At 41.9% G+C, this 25,559-nt stretch overlaps 1 protein-coding gene across 3 annotated transcripts in view; it reads left to right on the top strand.

The window, feature by feature from the left end:
- PATJ (PATJ crumbs cell polarity complex component) overlaps window positions 1–25,559 on the top strand; it is a 353,453-nt gene that overhangs the window by 315,311 nt on the left and 12,583 nt on the right. For all 3 annotated transcript variants that reach the window (XM_047788846.1, XM_047788847.1, XM_047788845.1), the window contains 5 exons: window positions 788–874; window positions 4,659–4,773; window positions 6,017–6,054; window positions 9,254–9,376; window positions 10,106–10,210. In XM_047788846.1, the coding sequence (XP_047644802.1) occupies window positions 788–874; window positions 4,659–4,773; window positions 6,017–6,054; window positions 9,254–9,376; window positions 10,106–10,210 (468 nt within the window). The remainder of the gene's footprint in view (window positions 1–787; window positions 875–4,658; window positions 4,774–6,016; window positions 6,055–9,253; window positions 9,377–10,105; window positions 10,211–25,559) is intronic.

Here is a 25,559-nt window from a genome sequence, read left to right as displayed (position 1 = left end):
TCCTCCCTCTGAGGCTATATTTATGAATTCATCAAATCCAGCTATTATTGCTTGAAGGAACATTAAAAATTGTTAAAGACCAACTCCTCTGTCTCACAAGGAAGTCTGAGAAAGCAGGATGGCATGCCCAAGATCCCAAAGCTGTGTGTGAGGGGTTTTCCTGCCATCCAAGCTGTCTCTCACTGAAGCTGCAGAGAGGCTAGGGCTCAAGATTCCCTTCCAGGCATCTCTGCCACATGGATCCTACCTCCTTTGGAAGAAACTGGTTAATAAAAGTCCTTGTAAATTTCCATTCAACTATAACCAGGTCCATTCACCTATAACTATAATCATATTCTGTTTCACAAATACTGTAACTGTGGGAACTTTTGCAAAGATAAATGAATATTGTGTCTTTTAAAATCCTAATTTCCTGAAATAGTCAACTATCAGTTATCACTCAAGGGAGGGCTTGTATAGATCACCTCTGTGTTTGGTTTTTCTCTTCTCCTTTTCACCATTTCTTGATCGTTTCACTGCTCATGAATACGTTCATCAGAAGGAAAAAGAGGTGAATTGAAACGTAACTCTTTTAACATGTTTAAAGAAGTCCCAAATCATGAGTTGATGAACTTTTGTTACCTCATGTGATTTTTTTTTTTTGGATAACTAAATTTCCTTGCCACCTGTGGCCTTCATCGGCCATTCACAGTTCTTGGCTGCAGAGGTGAGTGGGAGGCTCTGCCATGATAATTTAGAACACAGATGCTCCTGTTTTTCACCAATGTTCTTTTCATGTCTTCTCAAGTGTGCACAGGGGCTTGTGCAGCTAGAGATTGGAAGACTGCGAGCTGGTTCCTGGACCTCCTCGAGGAAGACATCGCAAAACAGTCAGGTTGTTGATGGGCTCCTGTTGGACTGACTCACTCACCCACCTGTCCCCATTGGGAGAAAGTTCCCCATTTCATTAATGATTATTTGGAAATAATGTCTAATAGCATATTCACAACACCAAATGGGTTGTACTTTAATGTGTTTGAAATAAAAATGAGAGGGGGGATGGAAATTCATGAATCCCTAGATTTTTCTCTCCTTTATTGCCTCCAAATGTTTTCTTAGAACCACTTTTCTCTCCCACTATTAGTTCTATATTGCCCAGGCATTGCCTGTACACAGCTGTGTTTATTTAAAAAAAAAGAGAAAGCAGCAACATCTGGTGGCAATTTGACCCTCATTAGCACAACATTGTTCTGTTCATTCAATTAAATATTGCCATAAAGTTAACTTGTGAATAGCCACTCGCACATGCTGAGGGCAATTAATGGTATATTCCTGGGAGAGCAAAGTGTGGGAGTTTCTCCTGTGGGAGGGAGGTCTTAGTGGGTGATATTTTGTGGGTTAGCAAACATCTCATGTTTATTTGCAAGGCTGATGTAAGTACCATTTTTTTTAAAAGTATATTTCACTGTTTTTGTTTTGTTTTGTTTTTACCATCGTAAAGGCTGACAAAATCAAGATGGTAGACTCTATGTTAAGTCATAATGAAGCTATAGAAACCTAGATGAGACTCCCTATTCCCCTTGTGGGTTATTAGATAGGCCTTTATTTTGAGGTTAAAGCACGACTTTTGGTCCCCTCCCTCGTTTCCTTAGACTTAAAGCCTGTCCAAGGCCTTTGTTTGAAAGACGTTCTGATTTTAGTGTTAGCACACAGGTGTTTCTGGAATGCTATTAGCTGCCCCTTTTGTCTCATTCATGTTAGAAAATGAGTTGGAAAAAAAACATGCCATTGTTCAGACAGGATCACAGATCAGCTGGCTTGTCTTAGAGAATCTTCATCACAGTCAAACCCGATAAACTTCATGTTTAAGTTTGAAACTTTTTTTTTTCACTTCTGATTTATGTAATGAGTAGCAAATATCAAGTACACCCAGAGTAGGATTCTGGAAGTCGGTGGTTGGTGAGGATTCTGACCAGACTTGAATCAAAAGTGGAAACTTGAGATGCAAAGCAGTTGTCTTGGCTTCCTCCTTAAGGGAAGATTAGCTGGAGTGATTTCACTGAAGCCCCATTGTACATAGGGGTTAGAATGCAGAATGAAAAACACTGGAGATGAAATGTTTCTTCCTGGAGAGTACAGGAGGGTGACACAGAGGAGGTTCCATTGGGTCTCACTCCAGAAGGAGTTTGATAGGTTGAAAAGAGGGAGAAGACCTCTTAGACAGAGGGTGTGACATATGCAAAGGCAAAAAGGGGTGCAAGGAATCCCAGTGTTTTAAGAAAAGTTTGAACAGCCAGGTGAGATGGTAGATAGAACTGGATTTCTGTCCTTGAGGAATATATATATGCATCTAGATGATTAATGAAGTTCACAGGTTAAATACAGAACTAACATATTTAGAGGCTTCATTGTTAAATATCAGAAACCTACCATTGCCATTTATCTGTTAGGTAATGTAAGCTGTCATATTTTAGAAACCTGGGACAAAGTATCAAATACTTTAATGTCCTTGCACAGAATTTTTATTTGAGAGGGTAGACATTTAATTCCATTTTAAGAAAAACAGCAAATACATTTTATTCTTGCTTTGCCCTTAAAATTATGACCTAGATGATATGAGAGTCTATCCTAAGATTTGGCTAATGGGAAGAAAGCTCATAGCTGGCTGTGAAAAGGAAGTTTCTTCCATCATCATGAGCTAAGACCAGCCCATGACCCAGACGGAGAAAAAATGGAACCTATTCCCAAACATTTTCCCCTCCACATGTTTTTAAAGCAGTCAGGACTCTCTAGGGGCACAGATTTCTTTGAGGGCAATTATATGATACACAAATGTTTTCTTTTGAGGGTCTGGAGGAATTATAGCTCATTGACTTGTCCTAAAGTCGCTTCCCTAAGAGAGATCTTCTAGCTGTGGGGTTACCAAGCCTCTTCTTTTAAAATGCCTTTTCCAGAGTTCCCTCGTGGCTCAGCTGGTTAAGGATCCGGTGTTGTCACTACTGTGGCTCTGTTTACAGCTGTGGCATGGGTTTGATTCATGGTCTGGGAACTTCAGTATGATGCTGCGGGTGTGGCAAACAACAACAACAACAACAAAAAGGCCCCACTAACCAGGAAAAAGTGTCAGTACTTTGCAGAGGAACGTATGTGTAATAGTATTGAGAAATCTTTTCCTCAGATAACTGAGGGGACACTGCTAGGCAAAATTCATATTTCTAAAGGCCTTGGCAAACCCAATGTTCTGAGATTTTTGTTTAGGCAAATTGTTATATGCTTCCTTCCTTTCTTAATTCCAAATAGTTGCCTATTATAGCATAATTTATTTAAATCCTATCCGTTCAGGAAAAATAGACAAACACTATTTGGATATGTATGTGTGTGTGTGTGTATGGATATATGAATATTGTGAAGTATACTGATGTTTGTAAATTTGAAGTGAATTTTTTTAAAAGACAAATGAGTAACATATGGACATACCACAAAGAAAATATAGTAAAATATTAATTTTGGAATCTAGGTATTGTGTCTACTGTATATTTCAACTGTTCTGTATATTTGAAAATTTTCATATTTAAGGAATGTTAAAGTATTAAACAACTTACATCACACTAAGGAAATAGAGCAAATTATAATTTATCATGTGATTATTGTGGCTTAGGTTTATCTTCAAATTTTGAGGCAGTTACACATAATATTGATAATTTGGTAGAAAAAAGTCTTTATTCATTATTGGTGTCATTGTTTTCTGCATTGGAAAGATCCTTCATTGGGCATATGATTTTCACTGACTAGCCACTAGCCAAACATGATTATACATTATTTAAATTTATTTAAATAAACATGGATTTATTTAAAGGGACAGAAATGGAGGTAGAGCAAATTTAGCCCAGGAAAATCTTTGAGAAAAAAATTTTAATATTCTTAAAACAATATGTTCCCTTGGTATTTGTTGCTTTTGCTTACAGTTGAGGGTTCTGTTTTCTCAAATTTCTGATCTTATTAGTCTTGTTTTAACAAGATAGATCATGTAATTTGGGTAGTAAGGAAATAAATGTTGACTGTAGTCCCCAAATGACACATAGTGTCGTTAACTAATCAAATGTAAACGCTGTGTAACAGGTTAGGAAAATGTTTCTGATTTCATGTGGAACATGGGAAGCTAAAATTTTTGCATGTTTTCCACTTTGATGATTGAAACCACATATAAAAGTACATACAGTGAGAGTTCCCATTGTGGCTCAGTGGTTAGCAAACCTGACTAGCATCTATGAGGAAGCAGGTTCAGTCCTTGGCCTTGTTCAGTGGGTTAAGGATTTGGCGTTGCTGTGAGCTGTGGTGTAGGTTGCAGACACAGCTTAGATCCAGAATTGCTGTGCTATGGTGTAGGCTGGTGGCTACAGCTTTGATTGGACCCCTGGCCTGGGAACCTCCATATGCCGCAGGTACTATCCTTAAAAGACAAAAAGACCAAAAAAAAAAAAAAAAAAAGATGTACAATGGAGAAGGCAGTGGAGCAAATGTTAATGGAATTGCTTAGGGTGAAAAGCAAGTGGGTGTGGGTAATTTTTATTCTTCTGGGCTCTCCAGAGTTTTCCATTACATGGTTATGGTTACTTCAGTAAGTAAAACAGTAAAATAAGTGTGAATTTTTAACACTGAGCACTGAGTTTCCTTTTCAGGGGAGTCAGAACAGCACACACAGCAGCTTTCCTCCTTCCCTTGCTCCTGTTATCACCAGCCTGCAAAACCTGGTCGGCTCAAAAAGACCTTTGGATCCTTCCCCGAAAGCCTCAGGTACACACCCTCAGCAAAACCATCCTGTTACCCAATTTTTAAAAATATTAATAGTTGATGAAGTTCCCGTTATGGTGCAGCGGAAACAAATCTGACTAGTAACCTTAAGGTTGCAGGTTCGATCCCTGGCCTTGCTCAGTGGGTTAAGGATACGATGTTGCTGTGAGCTGTGGTGTAGGTTGCAGAGAGGCTTGGATCGTGTATTGCTGTGGCTGTGGTATAGGCTGGCTGGCAGCTACAGTTCCGATTAGACCCCCTAGCCTGGAAACCTCCATATGCCGCAGGTATGGCACTAAAAGAAGGAGGAAAAAAAAAAAGATTCTTTTTGCCTTCAGTTAAAATATTTTAAAATCTTTGAATATGGCCACATACACCCAAGCTTTCTAAAAGGCCTGTTCTAAAGGAAGGAAGGCCATAGAGATTCATTTTTGGAATTTGCTTTTAACTTTACGCAAATCACATAAAAAAGAGAAAAGCAGATGGAGTTCCCATTGTGGCGCAGTGGTTAACGAATCCGACTAGGAACCATGAGGTTGCAGGTTCGTTCTCTGGCCTTGCTCAGTGGGTTAAGGATCTGGCATTGCCGTGAGCTATGGTGTGGGTCACAGACACAGCTTGGATCCCATGCTGCTGTGGTTCTGGCGCAGGCTGGTGGCTACAGCTCTGATTAGACCCCTAGCCTGGGAACCTCCATATGCTTTGGAGTGACTCAAGGAAAGGCAAAAAGACAAAAAAAAAAAAAAAGAGAGAAAAGCAGAAATCTAAAATACTTATAAAGTAAAGCCATTTCCAAAGAGAAAATTTAAAAATTACAGGTCATTCCAGGAAGGTCAGAAGCACCTACATCATTGTGGGTAGAACAGGGCAGGGGGTCTTTTTAAGTCTTTCCTTGGGTAAGGTTATCTTTGTTTAAGGCAGAAAAATGTGAAATGAAACACAAATGGCTCACCCTCTAAGCCATTTAATCACCATATTCCAGGCAGCTTCTGCTATAGCCTATCAGCTCTTGTCAGGCCAAATGATTATAGCCACATCCATCTCAAACAGAGGACTTCTTTAAAATAGAGGACATAGGCCATATCGACAGCTGCCAGTTTGAATTTTGAGAAAAGTTATAATGCCTGTGTGCCTTAGTTTTCTCTCTTGAAAGGCCGAGAAAATGATACCATTTTCATGGGACAATACTATATCCTAAATATGTTATCTCTTACTTTTAAAAAGTTAATTTGTTGCTTCTTTATAGGCACAGATGTGGGACCAAGGACTGTTGAGATAATCAGGGTAAGTGAATTGTTTTTCTTCTGATTTGCATTGGATTTACATCATATGTACCTAGTCCCCTCAATACAATATTGTTAGCATGTTATTTTAAGTTACTGAAGAAAATGTGTGGTCTATGTAATACAACAGACTTAGAAAAATGTAATAAAGCACATACATGCCCACTGTGGATTTTTTGGTACATCCTATCCACTACCTTTTATGCCCTGTGTTTAAGTTTTATAAAGCAAAAAATGGTGTCATATTATTATACTCTTGTAGCTTGCCTTTTTTTTACTTTAAAGCATGAACTTTTAGCCATGCCAGTAAGTGCTTTTTTGGAAGCATATGGCATGATTTTTATCAGTTTCTTAGTATCCATTATATGAATGTGTTTTCCTTTTTCTTCACCAGTGTCCTCTTATAATAATTAAGCATATTAGCATATTTCTCAACCTTTGCTGTCTTTTATAGCAAAATATCTTTGTATTTTCTTTTTTGCTCATCATGAGTGATTTCCTTAGGATCAGTTCTTAGCAATGAATTGTTGCGTCAAAATCCGCATTTGTTTCGAGGCATTTATATGTAATTCTAAATCGCCCTCCTGAGAAGATTGTGTAAGATGCATTTCAGTTCTTAAATTGTCAAATTCTGACTTTGAGATTCCTGTATGATATCCTGAATTCCGGAAAGCACTTTGATTTTTATCATTCTCACCATTAAATTTGGGATTCGGGGAACTATATCTAGTCACTTAGGATGGAGCATGATAATGTGAGAAAAAAGAATCTGTGCATGTATGTGTAACTGGGTCACCATGCTGTACAGTAGAAAATTGACAGGATGTCATGAACCAGCTATAATGAAAAAAATAAATAAAAATCATAACATGAAAAAAAAAATGGGGATTCCAGAAGTCATGAAAAAATGGCCTTGTTGTAAATCATAGATCAACTGCCGTAAAAGTTATCCAGCTTAACTTATTTTTCTGGACTCGATCACAGTTGTGTTTGAACACACTACCGTGTATTAGCTCTGTGGCCAATTTGCTCATCTGTAGGTTGAAAATGATTACACTTACCTCACCAGGTAAATCTTGTTATGTGGATTAAATGAGGTAACGCATACAGTGTACTTAGCATCATACCAAGTGCCTCATGAATGGCCAGGAAGTGCCGTCCATTGTTCCTGACTACAACTTTGACTAAATCTGCCGTATTTGTTCCTAGCGTCTTTCCACCAGAGTGGCAACTCATGTGTTCCTCTGATGGGGAAGTTAAGTGTACCAACATGTGCGTAATTATGGAAAATGGATTTGAACAAAGCCAAATCATTCCAGAAATTTCCCCTCATTCTGAGATTTTTAATGTCATTTCAGTTGCTTGTTTTTACAGGATTTTATATTAAAAAAAAAAAACAAAAACCTGTTCCTACCCACCCTATTCTCCCACCTGCGGTCCAAGCAGAAACTTCGTAATAAAATGCGTATTGCCATTTTGCATGGAGGGCGGTACTATTGATGCATTCAGAAAATATAAGCCAATCACAAACACTTTGGAAAAGAGGATATGATCGTTCTTTCTTATGTGGTTTTGTTGTCCTTTATTTTTCCTTTTTCCCACTTATTGAGGAAAATTGAAGCACGTTAAACATGTGTATGTTTTGAAGTGATCAGTTAAAACTGCAGAAGCCTTGCAGCCCTATAGGTCACTTGACGCCACCCACGCCACTAACATTTATGTTATAGCTGTCATATGTTTATATCTACGTAAATTGAGAGCCCCACCAGACAGTGGCACATCATTTTGGTTTAAACTGTCCTGCGTATTTGAAAAAATGTAAGAAGGTTGGTCACATTTTCCTGGTTCTTTGCTTGCCAAGTAACATAGGAGTTTTTCCCAGCTTGGGTGAAAGTTATGCTGTGAAGAATATTTGTATTTATGTTTTAGCCAGTGTCTGCCCGGTTAGGCTCAGACTGCAGGTTCTGCATCACCTTTTGTGCGTGGTTGGTCACATCTCAGTTCTGTTGCCAAGTATGGGTCTGTCTTGCACGTGTGTGGCTTAAATGGAGCCTGAGAGTTCTCTGGGTTTACTCACAGTGGGAAAGAGTGCCCTCCTCGGTGGGTTCTCTCTAGTTTCCTTCCTTTATTCTCCAGGCACCAGGGCTCTTTCTCCTGGTTCCTCTGACCAGAAAGTTGGGAGTTAACATCAGAGTGTTAGCAGTTTGCGCCACCTTTACAGCTCCTTGAATGGGTCTTGCCTTCAGGACAGTGCTGCCCAGAAAACTCCTGGGAAATTCACCCCCTGCTGTCGTTTCTCCAGGTGTTGGGTCTCTACCACAATTTGTTTGAGTTTCTTTACTTTTCAGAAGCCTCTGGTAGTCGTTCTTTAGATTTGGACAAAAAGTCTTCATTTTAATCAGCAAGAGAGTGACGCTATGGGGGGCCCATGCCACCATGCAGAAACTGAACCTTGTCATTTGTTCTTTTCGGGAGTTTTAAAGTATTAAGCCTGTGATATAAATGTGGGGGAAACATAAACAAAAGCCGGGGTCCCTTCACCAGGGTCGAAGTGAACCAGACTGCCTCACCTAGTAATCGTAGGGAACATTTTCAGTCACGTGAAACTTCTCTCTCCAAACTCTGTAATCACGACAGGGGGCGTCTTAGAAGATCCTTTGTTCTAACGCCGGCCTGAAGCTTTTCCAGAGCCAAGTGTGTTTGTTCACACCCAGAAGAGCATGATATGTGCGGCAGTTTAATCGTAAACACCATATGAGGACGTGTTTGCCAAGTTTGCATCAACATTGGCCAGTCAACTGAGCAATAGCATAGGGTTGTTTGTTTTCTCCACTCCTACTCTTGCCTTTTGCTGAGCCCTCTCTGTGGGCCAGGACTGCACTGTATCACCTCATTTAATCCTCACATCAGCTCTGTGAGCTTCCTGCTTTTATTTCCACTTTATGCATAGAGACAGAAGCTCTAAGGGGTTAAGGGACTTCCTTGGGACCCCCCGCCGACCCCCAGCTAACTGAGTGCTCCAGCTCAGTAAGAGCTGAAACACTGGTCTTTCGGACTTCAAAGATGCTGCAGTTAACCCCTGTATTCCCCTGGCCTCCTGTATCACAGAGGGATTCTGTTCAGCATCTATCTGAGGACAGTCAGGTTGTGGCTCTTTGTTCAGTGCATACTCATTGTTTTTCTTCTTCTTCTTTTTTTAGGAGCTCAGTGATGCCCTTGGAATCAGTATTGCTGGAGGAAAAGGAAGTCCCTTAGGAGACATACCAATATTTATTGCCATGATTCAGGCCAGCGGCGTGGCTGCACGTACACAGAAGCTTAAAGTAAACAAAGGGGGTGGCGAAGCGCTAACAGCATGTGATGGGTGGGGGGGTGGGAGAGGGTGGCCTCGAGAGGCTCTCTGTTTAAAACTGGGATCCAGCAGCTGTCAGAAACCCACACTGAAGGCAAAATGCACTGGAGAAAGTTTATACCTGAAATTCATTATGTCCCTGAGCATATAAAAATATTGTTTTGGGCTAGAGCGTCTCAGTGAAAGAAGAAATTGCAGCTCATTTGCAAAACCTGCCATATTTTTAGCACCTCAGTCCAACCAAAATTATTTTCACCTGAGACTTGACCATAGCCTCTCCCTTCCACCAAAAGAATTAACGTTCTTATGATTTTTACCCCATCCCCCCTTAACCTTAAGTAGAAAAAAAAAAGCAGAAAATGTTTGGCTTCCTCATTAGAGCTTTATTGAACAGTTAATTTGTACACCCCACTATTACTGGCAAATGGATGTATGCAACACCACCATTACCAAAACACAAAAGTGGCCTGCCGGGCCTTTTAATAATCAAATTTGACCCCCTTCTTGTTTCTGTGATTGGTCTGTATTTGGAGAAAGCCATAAAAATTCCTCATGCTTCTGGAACATGCATACACAGTAGCAACAGAATCTTCACAATAGCCACAAATGGGAAATATGACTTACAAAGAATTTTAAGCATTCTTCTCAAATTTAATTTTTCTTAATGATAGTGATTTTTCTCCCACTTTTGTACCTCCAGGTTGGAGATCGGATTGTCAGCATTAATGGGCAACCTCTGGATGGGCTGTCTCATGCGGATGTGGTTAATCTGCTGAAGAACGCCTACGGGCGCATTATCCTGCAGGTACCACGATCAATGGAAAGGGCAGCTGCAAGAGGCAGATAAGTGGCGTGCAAAAAAGATTGAGCGTCACTGGCAGGAGGCATCACCACCCGGCAGGGTGCTTGCTGATGTGAATTATGAAGGTTGAAAGCAAGAAATTATTATTTTTATTCAGAAATTCTTTAATGCCACCCATACAGGCAGTGAGCATGATTATATGAAAGCATAACAAGGGGAGAAAAATTACTCTTTGCTTCACGTGATAAATCAACAAGGCTTTTAGCTTCTGGCATCCTTTTGTAAATCAAAGTTTGCAAGGAATAGGAAATGATTTCTTTTCTTATGCCCCAAAACTGTGTCTGAACTGCCCAAGTGTTGTTTCTTCCACTCCTTTCAAAGGAAGGGAAAAGTAACAGTGCTCTTTTTCCTGCAGCAGGAATGATTGCCAACACTGCTAAATTCTCACTGCATGGTAGTCATCAACTAAGGCAGACAATCATTGATCCACTGTGGTCCCCGAGAGTATTGTCCAGAGGTACAGGGAGATATACTAGGAAGTAAAAACGAGGTGTGCTGTTAAGCACCCCGCCCTCTCTTTCAGCGCTTTGAATGTCTCTGAGATTGATATCGTGCAGTGAGTTGGAGGCAGCATACTGTCAGCCAGTTTTGTTAATGAGTTCCCTCCAAAATGTATGGCTATAATCATCGTACTTCCAAAGGGGTAGTATTAAATGGTTTATAGGTGGAAAGGATAAAATCCACCATTTAGTACCTTGGAGAGAGGGCTAGCCAGCCCCCCCCTAATCATTCTAGTCTTTAAATAATAAGTTTGAGTTGAAAAACCATTGCTTTGGGGAGGACCAATTGCAATGCTTAACTCATAACTCAAAGGTCTAAATCCAAAGTGCCAAAACAGACATTTAAAAAAAAAAAAAAAGTCAGCGGCTTTTATGTGGTAGTTTCCAGGGCATTTATGTGATAGGCAACATACTATTCAGTAATGTGGGTACTCTTTGTTGAACACAAACAGAAACACTGTGGGGACTGGCAGGAGGGCTGGCTTCCTCTCCACTCCTTGTCCTCACCTTCAGGGGTTACCTCTTTTTCACCTGCCACCCCTGCCATCCTCAGAACCTGCAGATCCTTGCGGTTTCCTATTTGCGGCCCTTGTGCTTCCTTCGAATTATGCTGACCCCTAGAGGCAGTACAGATGCAGCGCTTCAGTCGCCCAGCTGCGGCCCATTAGTTATACAGAATTTTATGAAGAAGTTACTTCAAATGGTAACTATGTCAGGGAAAAAAACAAGGTGTTTCCCATGGCAGAATCTACTATTATTGACATTTTTTAGTATTTTTTTTTTTTTTAGGACTGCACCCGCAGCATATGGAAGTTCCCAGGCTAGGGGCTGAAGTGGAGCTGCAGCAGCAGGCCTACGCCGCAGCAACTTAGGATCTGACCTGTGTCTGCGACCTACATCACAGCTCACTGAGCAAGTGAGCAATGCCAGATCCTTAACCCACTGAGCAAGGCCAGGAATCGAACCGTGCCTTCATGGATACTAGTCAGGTTTGTTGCCACTGAGCCACGACAGGAACTCCCTGTCGACGTTTTTATATGCCAGTATAATTTGTTCAGCTCCACCTTCTTCACAGTGAGAAGACACAGTGTAAAAGTGTAACACTATAAAAATACCTTAACTGGAAATGAACTCATGCTGTCCCATGCAGAGTTAACTCTTCCTTCGGCCAGATTGCCACTGTGGACATACTTCTGAAGGAGTTCCTTATTTTTCCTATTTCTGCATTTTAAGAAAATGACTTTTGGTTTCAAAACGTTCTCTTGTGTTAATCACATCAGTTAGTGGTGTTATTGTCTAACAGGTGCTGTTAAAAGCTTAATGGAATCCTTTGGGATTTTGACAGTTGGGATATACACAACTCTGGGTATGGAGCATATGTGCTACCAAAGGCCTTAAGCACAAAATTCAGGAAATTCTTAGGTCTTGAATCAGACGCCTTTCGATTGCATAGTGTATTTACTTTAATTAAAACAATGTGCATGGAGTGGTACCAGCAATGTAATTATCACAGCTGACTTGGCAGTAGGTAATCATTTTTATTATTAGGTGAACCAGCCCATTGACAGGGTAGTAGGGAAAGTCAGATAATTGTGTCTGATGATGTGGAAAAGACTTATTGTCGGTGTACGTGCAAAGCAGCCAGCAACTGCTGATTGAACGGGGAAGATTAAGGTCTGGGTAGCAGACTGCAGGGTGGAGAAGGGGAAGAGAGTGGGGGAGACAACCAACACACTTCTGGAAGCTTCTCCCCATAGTTCAAATTGCTACTACTACGTGTAGTGAGGAGGTAGATATTTCTGCCCTTAAAGTCTAAAGGTTCCTATTGTCAATTATAGATAGGTCAGTGGGGATTGATTTGGGCATGAGAGGTCTTTTTTATTTATTTATATTCTTTTTTTTGCTTTTTAGGGCTGCCCCCGTGGCATATGGAAGTTCCCAGGCTAGGGGTCAAATTGGAGCTACAGCTGCTGGCCTATACCACAGCCACAGCAGCGCAGGATTCAAGCTGCGTCTGTGACCTGTACCACAGCTCACAGCAATGCTGGATGCCCAACCCACTGAACGAGGCCAGGGATCAAACACCCATCCTCATGGATCCTAGTCGGGATTTGTTTCTGCTGTACCACAGCAGGAACTCCAGGGAGGGTCATTTTAAATGTTCTCAAGTAGATTTGCTTCTGTAATCTGATTGCTTGATTTAGTGCTTTTGTCTATGAATTACCGTAGCACCTAAAATGGGATAAAATCAAGTAAGGCTCTCCCCCAGAAAATTGTGTTTATTTTCACCTCTTTCTTCGAGAACATAGAAGATAAAAAGAGTACATCAGGGATTTTTATCGCTAAAGGAACTTGTGGGGGTCATTCTGGGTCTGACAATGCAGGAGAATGTGGCTCGAGGTAGGGTTAACTAGACCAGGAGGGCACGTTGAGGGAGAGGAGAACATTGTATGGGAGGTGTCCCAGTGGAGACATCCAGCAGGCAGAGGAAATGCCCTGCCAGCTCTCGGGGAGACGTCAGTGCTGGAAACCGGGGTGAAGAAAGCCATTTGAGGCTTTTGGGGGTTGACATCTTCACTGCCTGACACCTTATGCTTCACCGATACTGGCTGAATAAATGAGTGAAAACAGTGGAGACAAAGGGGACAAAGGCTTGGAATCAGCAGCGAGTGTGGAGTGCAGAAGAGAGTCTGCAGTCAAGGGGGATTAATTAAGGGTCTGTTTACAAAGTAGTTTGGGGGGTCCTTGAGAACATCTTCCAGAACACACACACACACACACACACACAAACTGATGTGAGAGGGCCCAGTAGCTGGTTAGGAGAGAGAGATGTGTCATGTTCAAGATAATGTAGAGAAAACAGTCACTTCTCTTGTGATCCCTAGATTGAAAATAGAGGAGGAAAAATAAGACACAGGATGAATTCAGGAGGTCCAATATCCAACCACTAGGGGTTGAAAAAGAGAAACAGAAAAATAAAGATATGAAATAAGTTGAGCTTAAGGTCCATTAATCAATAAGCAATATAAATAAAAGAAGAATAATACCTGTATACTACATTCTAAAACGTTCAAAGTATAAGCTGCTTCCAAAAGAACATGAGATTCAAATGGTACCCGTCTCTTTTTCAGCAGTGTATTTTGAGAAAATGACTTGAGGATGTACTCCAGCCAAAGAGCGAAGTATGAGAGAGGGAAGTCAGTGGATCCAATGATATGAGGAACATGGAAGTTCCCAGGACAGCTGTGTCCTGGGAGAACAACTTGTCCAAACTGGAGCAGGAGGAAAAGAGGGCTCTAAGAGAGATGCTCTAAATTAAGGAGGGAAAAAAGAGGAACAAATAGATGATCTCATATGTTTAAGTGAATTGAAAGTTTAAGATCAGTTGGAAAGTTTGGGACTGAATTTCTGATATGTGTATGAAAGTTAAAATGAGATCATTATTAACCATGAGGAAAATAAACTTATACGAAAAAAAGAGAGAAATGTAAGCAAAGTATAGTAGTTGGCTCAGTATGAATAACATTTTTATAAGCATTAAAATCATAATAAAGCCAATAAAATGAAGCATCATAATGCATGAAATGTGAGTAGCGTGAGGGTTCGGGATGTGTTCATAGAGAGGAAAATATAAGAGAACTAAATCTTTAAAGTTGAAATAAAGAGAGTGCTGAAAATCATTGAAACTACCAAGGTTTAAGTACATATTTAAACATAGGAAACATATAGAACTTAAAAATATAAAAGTTAATTGTAAGATTTTGGCAAGCTAAATTTTCATCTGTTGGAATAGGTAATCTATAGATGTCATCACGATAAATTTCAAAAAAGGTTTATAAAGCATATTATTTAGCTTATACTTCTAGAATTGAAAAAAGTTTAATATGTCTCTCTCTAGGAAGTGAGAGTGTTGAGTTTATCATATACTGTACTATTAAAATTTTATCATGTGCACACAAAAGGAAATATCCTAAAAAAAAAAAATGAAATTGAAAAAGACCAAGAGTCAAGAATATAGGTCCTAGACCTTAAAGTAGAAAAGAATTTTTTAAATTATTTTTTGCTTTTTAGGGCTGCACCCACAACATATGGAAGTTCCCAGGCTAGAGATTGAATAGGAGCTATAGCTGCCTGCCTACAGCATAGCCATAGCAACGCCAGATCCGAGCCACGTCTATAACTCCCAAGAGAAAAGAATCTTAAGAATAGCACACTTACTGGAGTTCCTGTGGTGGCGCAGTGGAAATGAATCTCACTAGTATCCATGAGGATATGGGCTTGATCCCTGGCCTGGCTCAGTAGTGAGGGATCTGGCATTGCTATGAGCTGTGGTGTAGGTCACAGACACAGCTCAGATCTGGCATTGCTGTGGCTGTGGTGTAGGCCGGCAGCTACACTCTGATTCAACCCCTAGCCTGGGAACCTCCATATGCTGCTGGCGGCCCTAAGAAGACAAAAAGAAAAGAATAGCACACTTACCAATGAGGCAGAAGTAAATCAAGCTGGGAAAGTCACTACAACTGGCAGATAAATCAGTGGTACTCTTTAAAGGAATTTCTTTCTTTCAAAGTTGGTGGCAAATCAGTAGAGAGCAGGAGAGTAGTTGGGAGCAAAGAAGATAATAGATGGAGATTGTGTTACCTCTGAAAAAGAGGATAAAAGAATTTCCAGGGGCACTTGAATCTGATGGCTTCTCTTCTAGGATAATCATTTTCCAAGAATGAGCAGAGATAAGATTTTGACATTTGGGAGAAGTGCTTCTCAAATTTTGCACATTCCTGAATCTTCTGGAGGGCTCATTAAACAAACACTAGTGCTGGGTCCCCAGAGCTTCTGACTCTGTAGGACGGAGGTGGATCTAAGAATTTCCAGTTATAACAAGCTCCCAAGTGGTACTGATGCTGCCAGCTCACAGAGCAACCTGAGAGCCCCTGGAGTAGTAGTGCATCCTTTAGGGTTGAGCAAAGGGTTACACATGCTCTTCTCTATGCCTGGAATACCATCTCTCTCCACCCACATCCCCTCTATAGAAAGGTACATAGGGCTGATTCTTAACCTTGGTTGCCCAATAAAATCAAAGATTCTAGTGTCAGTTTCTGGGTCTCACTCCATGGATTTAATTGGTCTGGACCATGGCTCCAACCCTGGCATGTTTTAAAGCTTTCCAGGTGATTAGGTTTTGAAGCCAGGAGTTAGGACCAGCTGATCTGTGGGGGTTCATGATGGGTAAAGAGCCAAATGATGCCAGGAAGTGGTCATAAGCTTCAGGAAAAGGACAAAGCTCAAGGTTAGAAAGTCGAAGTGAAGACCTAGGGTGAATTTTGTAGGACATGTAGGCTAGTTTAGTGTCAGAAAGTTGTGCTTTTTATTTATTTTTATTTTTACCTTTATTTATTTATTTTGCGTTTCGGGGCCTCATTCTTGGCATATGGAAGTTCCCAGGCTAGGGGTAGAATTGGAGCTACAGCTGCTGGCCTACGCCACAGCCACACAGGATCTGAGCCACATCTGCGACCTACACCACAGCTCATGGCAACGCCGGATCCTTAGCTCCTTGAGCAAGGCCAGGGATCGAACCTGCATCCTCGTGGATCCTAGTCGGGTTGATTAACCACTGAGCCAAGAAGGGAACTCTCAGAAAGCTGTGTGTTTTGAATCCTCTTAATCCTTCAGTTTCCTCTAGGAAAACTGGATCATAGCTTCTTCCTTCCAAGGTCACTGTGAGGATTAATTGAGATGTAACATTTAATAAAAACAGTGAATTGGAAATGTTAAGCATTAAGTAGGTGATATTTTATTATCTCATTGTAATGGCATAGTCTTGAAGTCAAAGGGTGCTAAAATTCCTCTGAACTCTAGAAGTGTGGTGGTTCTCCAGGTGGCATTTGAGGTGTGTGCCACTAGATGGTGATGTGGCTAGGTCACTTTGTTTCTTATTTCCCTCCAAACTTAAAACCATTTGACCGTCAGACCATTATATTTTTACAACAGGTACATTAAAATCAATATATTCTGATGCCACTAGAATCGGTGTCTTTAGATTCTAAATGAAAATCTTAATCAGGTATGCTTTCTACCTCATTAAGTTACACCAAACGCCAGGCAAAGGACAAGACAAGCTTTTCTGATTGTTCTGTAATGTGCCCTTAAGATGCCAACTTTCTCAAGGGTCATCTTAACGTGACAGCCTTCCTGTCTCTCTCTAGTGTATCTGCTCTATGGATCTAGGACAGCAGCTGGGCGTGAGTGCTGAGTTTGTATTTTGTACTACAAGATTTTGAGTCCTAACAGATCTAAAAGCTAATCTCCCTGCTTTATAGGACTAGCAGGTCAGGAAGGTTCTAAGCAAGAAGCTCATGCTTTCATGCATTGTAAGGTCATACTTATCTGGAAAATATGTGGACTTCTCAATTCTTCAAAGCATCATCCCCCAAATCTGTTCTTAAGGAAAAGTGCTCATCCTAGGGTCCATGCCATAAAGACCTGTGCTTTATTACTCTGGTAAATTAGAAAGTTTACCAGACATACAGGGTCCTGATATAGAACGTACAGTTCTGATGGAATTTAGTTTTGCTTTTAATATAAATTACTAAATGCCAGAAAGGAGCCAAAGCACAAGAGAGCATGTCAGAGTAAGTTTGAGGAAGAGAGAAAATTTAAGGAAATAAATATCAAAGGGGGAACTTTCTTGAAGGGGGAATTCATTTGGAGGGGGAAACACAGAGTTGGGGGTATGTCCAGTTGGAGGGGGAAACACAGAGTTGGGGGTATGTCCAGTTGGAGGGGGAAACACAGAGTTGGGGGTATGCCCAGTTGGAGGGGGAAACACAGAGTTGGGGGTATGCCCAGTTGGAGGGGGAAACACAGAGTTAAAGGTAAATGCTGTTGGAGGGGGAAACACGGAGGGAGGGGGAGTTGCATCAGGAGGAGGAAACGTATTTGGAGGCGGGAATACACTGATTGGTTCTTCTTCCAGAGATTCCACGCTCTCTGCTTGTTCCTCAGGCTTGAAGGATAGGGCTTCTTTCCCATCCGTCGTTTCACACGTCCATCCCTCCTCAGGTGGGGTGATCTCCTCCTCCTCTTCCCTCAGATCAGTGTCCTCCCCCTCCAAAGGTAGAGACCCCTGCTCCTCTTCTTCCAAGTCCATGGCCGCCCTGTGCTCCGGGGACGAGGTTTCCTCCTCTTCTTCCTTTGGGTCAGCGACATCCCTCTGCTCTGGTAGGCGCTTATGAGATGTTTGATCATAACAAGGTTGGGGAGATGTGCGAAAACAAAGTATTTTCATTAAGTATCTGGTGAGAGTTTGGACCGGTGCAACTACATGGCACCTTAGGGAGGTCTGTGCATTTCATATGTGCATCCTTCTAGTTGTCCTCCTTAAAGAAGCTCTCTCGGGAAGGTGTAGAGAGAAGGGAACTTTCCTACGCTGTTGGTGGAAATGTAAATTGGTAAAACCACTATGGGAGAGAGTATGCAGCTTCCTCAGAAAACTGAATATAGAACTACCATATGACCCAGCTATCCTACTCCTGCGCATATATCTGGACAAACCTATAATTGAAAAAGATACATGCACCCCGGATTTCCCATTGTGGTTCAGCAGTAATGAACCCGACTCGTATCCAAGAGGCTGCAGGTTTGATCCCCGGCCTTGCTCAGTGGGTTAAGGATCTGGCATTGCTATGAGCTGTGGTGTAGGTCACAGATGTGGCTCAAATCTGGCATTGCTGTGCTGTGGTGTAGGCCAGCAGCTATAGCTCTGATTCAACGCCTAGCCTGGGAACCTTCATATGCCGCGGGTGTGACCCCTAAAAAAAAAAAAAAAAAAAAAAAAGAAGAAGAACGGATAAACAATAAGGTCCTACTGTATAGCACAGGGAACCATATCCAATCTCCTGGGATAGACCATGATGGAAGTTTTTGTTTGTTTGTTTGTTTGTTTTTCTTTTTAAGGGCCACAGCAACGCTGGATCCTTAACCCACTGAGCAAAGCCAGGAATTGAACCTGCATCCATGCATGCTAGTTAGATTCACTGAGCCACAATGGGAACTCCAAAGATAATAGTAAAAAAAAGAATATATATATATAATATATATAATATATAATATATATATATATAATATATATATAATATATATATATAATATATATATATATTATATATATATATGCCTAAGTCAATTTGCTGTACAAAAGACATTGGCACAACTTTGCAAATCAACTAAAATTTAAAAAAAAATAAAAGAACCTCTCTCAGGGTATCTACAGCAGCACTGCATGCAACAAAGAGGAACACATAGATTTAGGAACCCACAGGTCTTGAACCAGGTTAATGACCTTGTAGAGTGAGTGGGAAACAAGCAGCACATCTGCCACCCTCCAGGCCCCTGGGCATGAGGGATGAGAGAAAGGGTTGCTGATCTGAGTGATGTAAAAAGCCATACCCTCGGCTGCAGATCTTAGGAGCTGGAGTTGGCCGTGGTGGGATCCAAGGACTCCAGACACCACAGCTCTATCAAGTTGCACGGACCTTAGTACCCATCCCGGGGACCTCAAAGCCTCTCTGCGTTGCCCAGGAATCCCTCTCCACTCCATTTAGAAGGGCACGTGTTCCTCTCTACCTCCCAAACTAGATGCATGGCAAGCCTGCTTACTGGAGTGCAGGGAACAATTTGCTATCCTGTGGTTTCGTCTGCTCCCATCCCTGTCCTCAGGACCTACCACAGAAGTTTGCGCCCAAGAGTTCAAGATTTGCATTTATTTTTGTTTTATTTATTCATTTATTTTTGTCTTTTTGCCATTTCTAGGGCCACTCCTGTGGCATATGGAGGTTCCCAGGCTAGAGGTCTAATCAGAGCTGTGGCTGCCGGCCTACACCAGAGCCACAACAACTCGGGATCCAAGCCGCATCTGGGACCTACACCACAGCTCATAGCAACTCGGGATCCTTAACCCACTGAGCAAGGCCAGGGATCGAACCCACAACCTCACGGTTCCTAGTCGGATTCATTAACCACTGCGCCACAACCATGACGGGAACTCCAAGATTTACATTTTAAAAAATGAGCTAACATCCCATAGAGCCTATTGCCTTCCCGCCTTCCTCAAACACTCAAGTTGACCTCCCCAGCCTTACCTCCATGCTGCAGTCCCTGGTATTAGTGGGCAAAGAGCACTTCAGACACAGGGCTGAGCCAGGACTGCTACTCCACATGCAATCTCCTCAAACTTGTACCCAGAGGAACATCTACACCCTTCCAAAATCAGATTATCCGCTTTCCCAGGTCAATCCCTGGGAAGACCAATCAACTCTGAGACCAGGGTGGTTGATACACATGCCTTGAGGCTGTAAAGTCATCTGGGGGTGATGAATCTGTCTCCTTGTTTTCCTGCAGAAGACCAAGCTATCAGTGAAAATCATTCACATTTCTCACTCCTCCCAACCAGGCAGGAGCCTGGTGTGCTCTAGGGATCCAGGGACCCTCGGTGGTCCCTAGGATTTAATATTATCGGTTGTTGGCAGGCCCTTTTCATTTCAAGGTTGGAGGTGAGCAAGAGGCCTTCAGATTTTAGAGGGAATATGAGTTTTTCTGTAAGATGGTGCTGTGGAAGTAAGTTGATATTTTCTAGCTAGATTAAAAAAAATAATTTTACCCAAATAAAACCGACCTTGGTTTCATAGTTTTACGTGCCTGATTTCATGGACTCCTGAAATTTTACCCTCTTAAAGGTCAAAAGCTTTCCTCCTAGAACATCTGTGGGATGCCCCTCCTACACCCTGAGCCCCCTCCTTATGGTACTGGGTGGGGGTTGGGAGCGATGTATTTCCCTCCTTCCCCCGTCCCCGCTGTTGCTAAGCACGGGCCGTGAAGACCTACTCTCCTTGCAGCTGCTTTTGTTTGATTCTGCTCCTCTTTCTTCCCAGCTCCACATCTAGACTGTAGTTAGATGCCAGGTGAGGCAGACCACCTGGTGTGAGGATCTAAGACCGGGTCTGTACCCTGTGACTCCCTCACCAGGCGGTTTGCCTCACGCTGCATTCAATCACGAGCACAGGATTCTAGCGAGAGGCGGCATGGATTTGAATCCAGCCCTCACTCCTTAGCTGACTTTGGTAAAGTTACTTAACCTCTCTGCTCTGTAACATGGGAATAATTATGGTACCTGTCTCTATAAGGAAGAATGCTTAGCACAGAGTAAGTGGTCAGTTTACATTCAGTATCATGGAGCTGTTGTATGTTGAATAAATGAGCCACTAAAGAAAGGAGCATGTTGCCATCAATCAAGTCTTAGCTTTTGAAGGTATCTTAGAAAAAAGCGGGGTGTTCCCTGGTGACCTTGTAGTTAGGATTCAGCATTGTCACTGCCCTGGGACAGGTTTGATCCCTGGCCTGGGAACTTCTCCATGCCAGGGTGCGACCAAAAGGAAACAGAAAAAAGCAGGAGTTCCCATTGTGGTTCAGAAGGTTAAGAACCTGACTAGTGGGGATTTGGGATGGAAATGATTTAAAATTGAGTTGTGATGATCGTTGTTCAGCTATAAATGTAATACAATTCATGGAGTAATGAAAAAAAAAAAGAATAGAACCCGACTAGTATCCATGAGGATGCAGATTTGACCTCTGGCCTCGCTCAGTGGGTTAAGGATGCAGCGTTGCTGTGAGCTATGGTGTAGATCGCAGATGCAGCTCGGATCTGGTGTTGCTGTGGCTGTGGTGTAGGCCGGCAGCTGCAGCTCCAATTCCACCCCCACATAGCCTGGGAACTTCCATATGCCGCAGGTGTGGCCTGAAAAAAAGAAAAGTAAAAAACAGTATTTTACTGACCTTCTTCCTCACCTCTATAGCAGATGATCTGTTTCATGTCAGTTGAGAATATACAGTCCAAATTCCCACCAACTACAGGAATCCCCTTGACCACGTTGAGATTTGATAGATTTGTGGTGTCTATTTAAGTACTTGCTTCTCGGTGGGCTTATGTCCTAACAAAGGGAGCCATTCCATTCTGTAACTGCCTTAATTATTATTTTTTTTTTCTTCCTAAAGAGACCCCAAACCAGTCTCCTTATAAGCTCTATCAGTCTCACTTGGCTCTGTGGAAATTCAGAAAATTGAACCTCATACACCATATTCCTTAGGAAGGTTTTAGGTTCAGTCACTTATTCGTTCCACAAATACTCACTAAACAATTGTGTGCTGGGCACCTTCATACTGAGAAACTGTTCTTATCCTCATGAATCCTGTGATTGGGTGGGAAAGGCAGTTAACAATCACAAGGAAATGTCATGACAGTTTGTGAGAAATACTTAGAGTGCTATGGGGAGAAAAACAGAAGAACTTACCCGTGGGGTGGCCAAAGAAGGCTTGTATGATAGAAGTGACTTTTAAGCTGATGCCAGGCCAACTGGTTTGGTGGAGGGTGGGGAGGGTGTGGAATTCCAGGCAGAGAGAGCTGTGGAATGTGGGGTGGAGTGGAAGATAAAGATGGGATTAGAGGGGTAGGCTAGGGAGGGATATTTGTGTTTATAATTAGGGAGTTAATTTTATTCCAGGTACAAAGAGAGACCACTGAAAGGTTTTGAGCAGCAAAGGGCCACTATCCATTTTATATTTTAAAAGATAACTGGCTGTTGTATGGAAGAAAGAGTGGAAGAGGGTGAATGGGAATTCCAGTTAAAAGGCAGCTGATAATGGGAGTTCGCATCATGGCGCAGTGGTTAACAAATCCGACTAGGAACCATGAGGTTGCGGGCTTGATCCTTGGCCTTGCCCAGTGGGTTGGGGATCCAGCGTTGCCATGAGCTGTGGTGTAGGTTGCAGACATGGCTTGGATCCTGAGTTGCTGTGGCTCTGGCATAGGCCAGTGGCTACAGCTCTGATTAGACCCCTAGCCTGGGAACCTCCATATGCCCCGGGAAGAGGCCCTAGAAAAGGCAAAAAGACCAAAAAAAAAAAAAAAAAAAGCCAGCTGATGATGATGGCTTGGTCAGAATGGTCACCATAGAGATGAAAAGTAAACAGAATTGAGAAGTATTTTGGAGGTAAAGTCCAGAGGATTTGTTGGTGGATTACACATGACAGGTGAGGGCGGAATCAGGTTGATATTCAGAATAAGCACCTGTATGTTTAGCATCCTAGCATCCTTTCCAGTTAGATGGTCACCAGCCAGCAATCTAGTATATGCAGTATTACACCTAGTGAGTTTCTAATTAGGCAGCTTTGAGGTGCCTTAGTAGAAGGCATCTTAGTGCCTTCCACTAAGAAGAAAACCAGAGGGAAAATGAATTGAAGGTACTTGGTTGTTGAATCAAGAGTTTGGGTTTGGTTGTGTTAACTTTAATAAGACTTTGAGGAGTTCTCCTGTGGTACAGCAGCTTAAGGATCTGGCATTATCACTGCAGTGATCCGGGTTGCTGCTGTGGCATGCATTCAGTCCCTGGCCCAGGAACTTTCACATACAGCAGGTGTGGCCAAAAAACAAAAGCTTTGGAATATTGAAACACAAATGTTGAACTGGCAGTTGGATACAACCGACTAAGCTGGGAAGAAGCAGCACATTGTTGGAATGAATAGTGAATGAATGAATGAATTTATTTATTTATTTATTGTCTTTTCTAGGGCTACACCCGCGGCATATGGAGGTTCCCAGGCTAGGGGTCGAATCCGAGCTGTAGCCGTTGGCCTACGCCACAACACCAGATCCAACCCGCATCTGTGACCTACACCACAGCTCACAGCAACGCCAGATCCTTAACCCACTGAGCAAGGCCAGGGATCAAACCTGCAACCTCATGGTTCCTAGTCAGATTCATTAACCACTGAGCCATGTTGGGAACTCCATCCACATTGTTGGAATTTAGAGCTGCAGAAATGTCCATGCTGTGACCTAGACCCTGAGGGTGCAAGTGGGAAGGGAGTCAAGACTGAGCCATGAGGGCTGAATAGCAGAGATGGAAGGGTGGGCCCCAGGAGCAAGGGAAGAACCAGAGGGTGATCATGGAAGTTTGGGCCGGGCAGTAGGGATGGAAGCTGGAATGGAATGGGCTTCTGAAGATGGTGGAGATTAAGAGTAGATAGGATTACATAGCGAAGACAACTCCTCCACTCCATTTGCCTGGGAGAAGAGCATAAAGAACTGGTGGTAAGTAGAGGGACTCTTGTGGTCAGGAAGGATCTGTCATTTCCTCTTTGTCTTTTATCCTAAATATTCTCCAATTCATTCTTTATATGATGGACTTTCCAGAAGATCCAATAATCCATGCAGAGCAGTGTTTCCTCCCAGAACATAATGCTTCCGCTGAGGTATGTGGAATGATTGGCCAACAGAGACCAGCTGTACAGCACAGAGAACTCTACGCAGTGTTCTGTGATAATCTATGTGGGAAAAGATTCTGAGAGAGAGTGGATATGTGAATATGTATGACTGGGTCACTTTGTTGTACAGCAGAAATTATCACAACTTCGTAAATGAACTATAGTTCAATAAAACTTTTTGAAAAATCAAAAAAAAAAAATACAGTGCTTCACTCAAAATGTGTTCTGATCCAGCAGGGGCTGGGGCCAGGCCCTGCCTGTGGCTTTCCTTGTTCTTAATATTCTACTAACTGAGGCAAAATTTACCTATTTAGGCAACCATACCCTCTGTGGCTTATTCTGAAGCTGCTATCAAATCAAGCTCCTTTTTCACTGCCATCCAAATCCCTTCACTCTGTACTTGTACACTGTTATAATGAACTATTATATAGAAGAACTGTTCATCAGAAGCAGAGGTAGCCCAGGAGTTCTTGAAAAGCAAAACAAAACAAAAACCTCTGACAAGGAGTTCCTGTCTTGGCTCAGCAGGTTGAGAACATGACATAGTGTCTGTGAGGATGTAAGTTTGATCCCTGGCCTTGCTCAGCTTGCTCAGTGTGTTAAGGATCTGGTGCAGCTCAGATACTGCATGTGAGACAGGCCAGCAGCTATAGCTCTGATTTAACCCCTAGCCTGGGAACTTCCTTAGCCCACAGGGGCAGTGTAAAAAGGAAAAAACAAACTTAACAAACAGACTAGTTGAGGTAGAAGACAACTTCAGATTAAGAGGACAATGCAGGCTTTTTATGATTCCTGTTTAACAGATGAGGAAACTAAAACTTGAGTGCCAAAAACAAAACAGTATCATTTAGGTGGCAAAAACTCAACTCCAGATCTTCATTCTCTGTACCTAGTATGGGCTGTCAGAACTATACCATATTTGTTCTTAATACTTTGAAATGGTTTTGTGGTTTTTTGTGTATTTTATTGCAGTATAGTTAATTTACAATGTTGAATTTGTTTCAGGTGTGCAGAACAGTGATTCAGTTATACACACAGACACACACATATATATTCTTTTTCAGATTCTTTTCCCTTATAGTCTATTGCAGAATATTGAGTATAATTCCCTGTGCTACACAGTGGGTCCTTGTTGGTTATCTATCATATATGTAATAGTATGTATCTGTTAATCTTAAACTCCTAATTTATCCCTCCTCTTCCTTTCTCCTTTGGTAACCATACATTTGTTTTCTATGTCTGTGGGTCTATTTCTTTCTTTCTTTTTTTTTTTTTTAGATTCCACATATAAGCAATATCATATATTTGTCTTTCTCTGGAAATAAAAGAGTGGATTATTTCAGGCAGGGTCACCTGCCCTTAGGGGAAGGCAGAGGGTCTTATCAAGAAGATCCCCTCTCTAGTGTTGATAGGAAATTCCTGACTGATTGGTTTAAAATTCACTCCAAGGAAGAGCTGAAACTGCACTTAGGTTA

The sequence above is a fragment of the Phacochoerus africanus genome, chromosome 8 (genome assembly GCF_016906955.1).
Source record: "Phacochoerus africanus isolate WHEZ1 chromosome 8, ROS_Pafr_v1, whole genome shotgun sequence".
NCBI classification, from domain to species: Eukaryota; Metazoa; Chordata; class Mammalia; order Artiodactyla; family Suidae; genus Phacochoerus; species Phacochoerus africanus.
The sequence above is the reverse complement of the archived record's forward strand: the minus strand, read 5'-3'. Positions and strand labels throughout refer to the sequence as shown.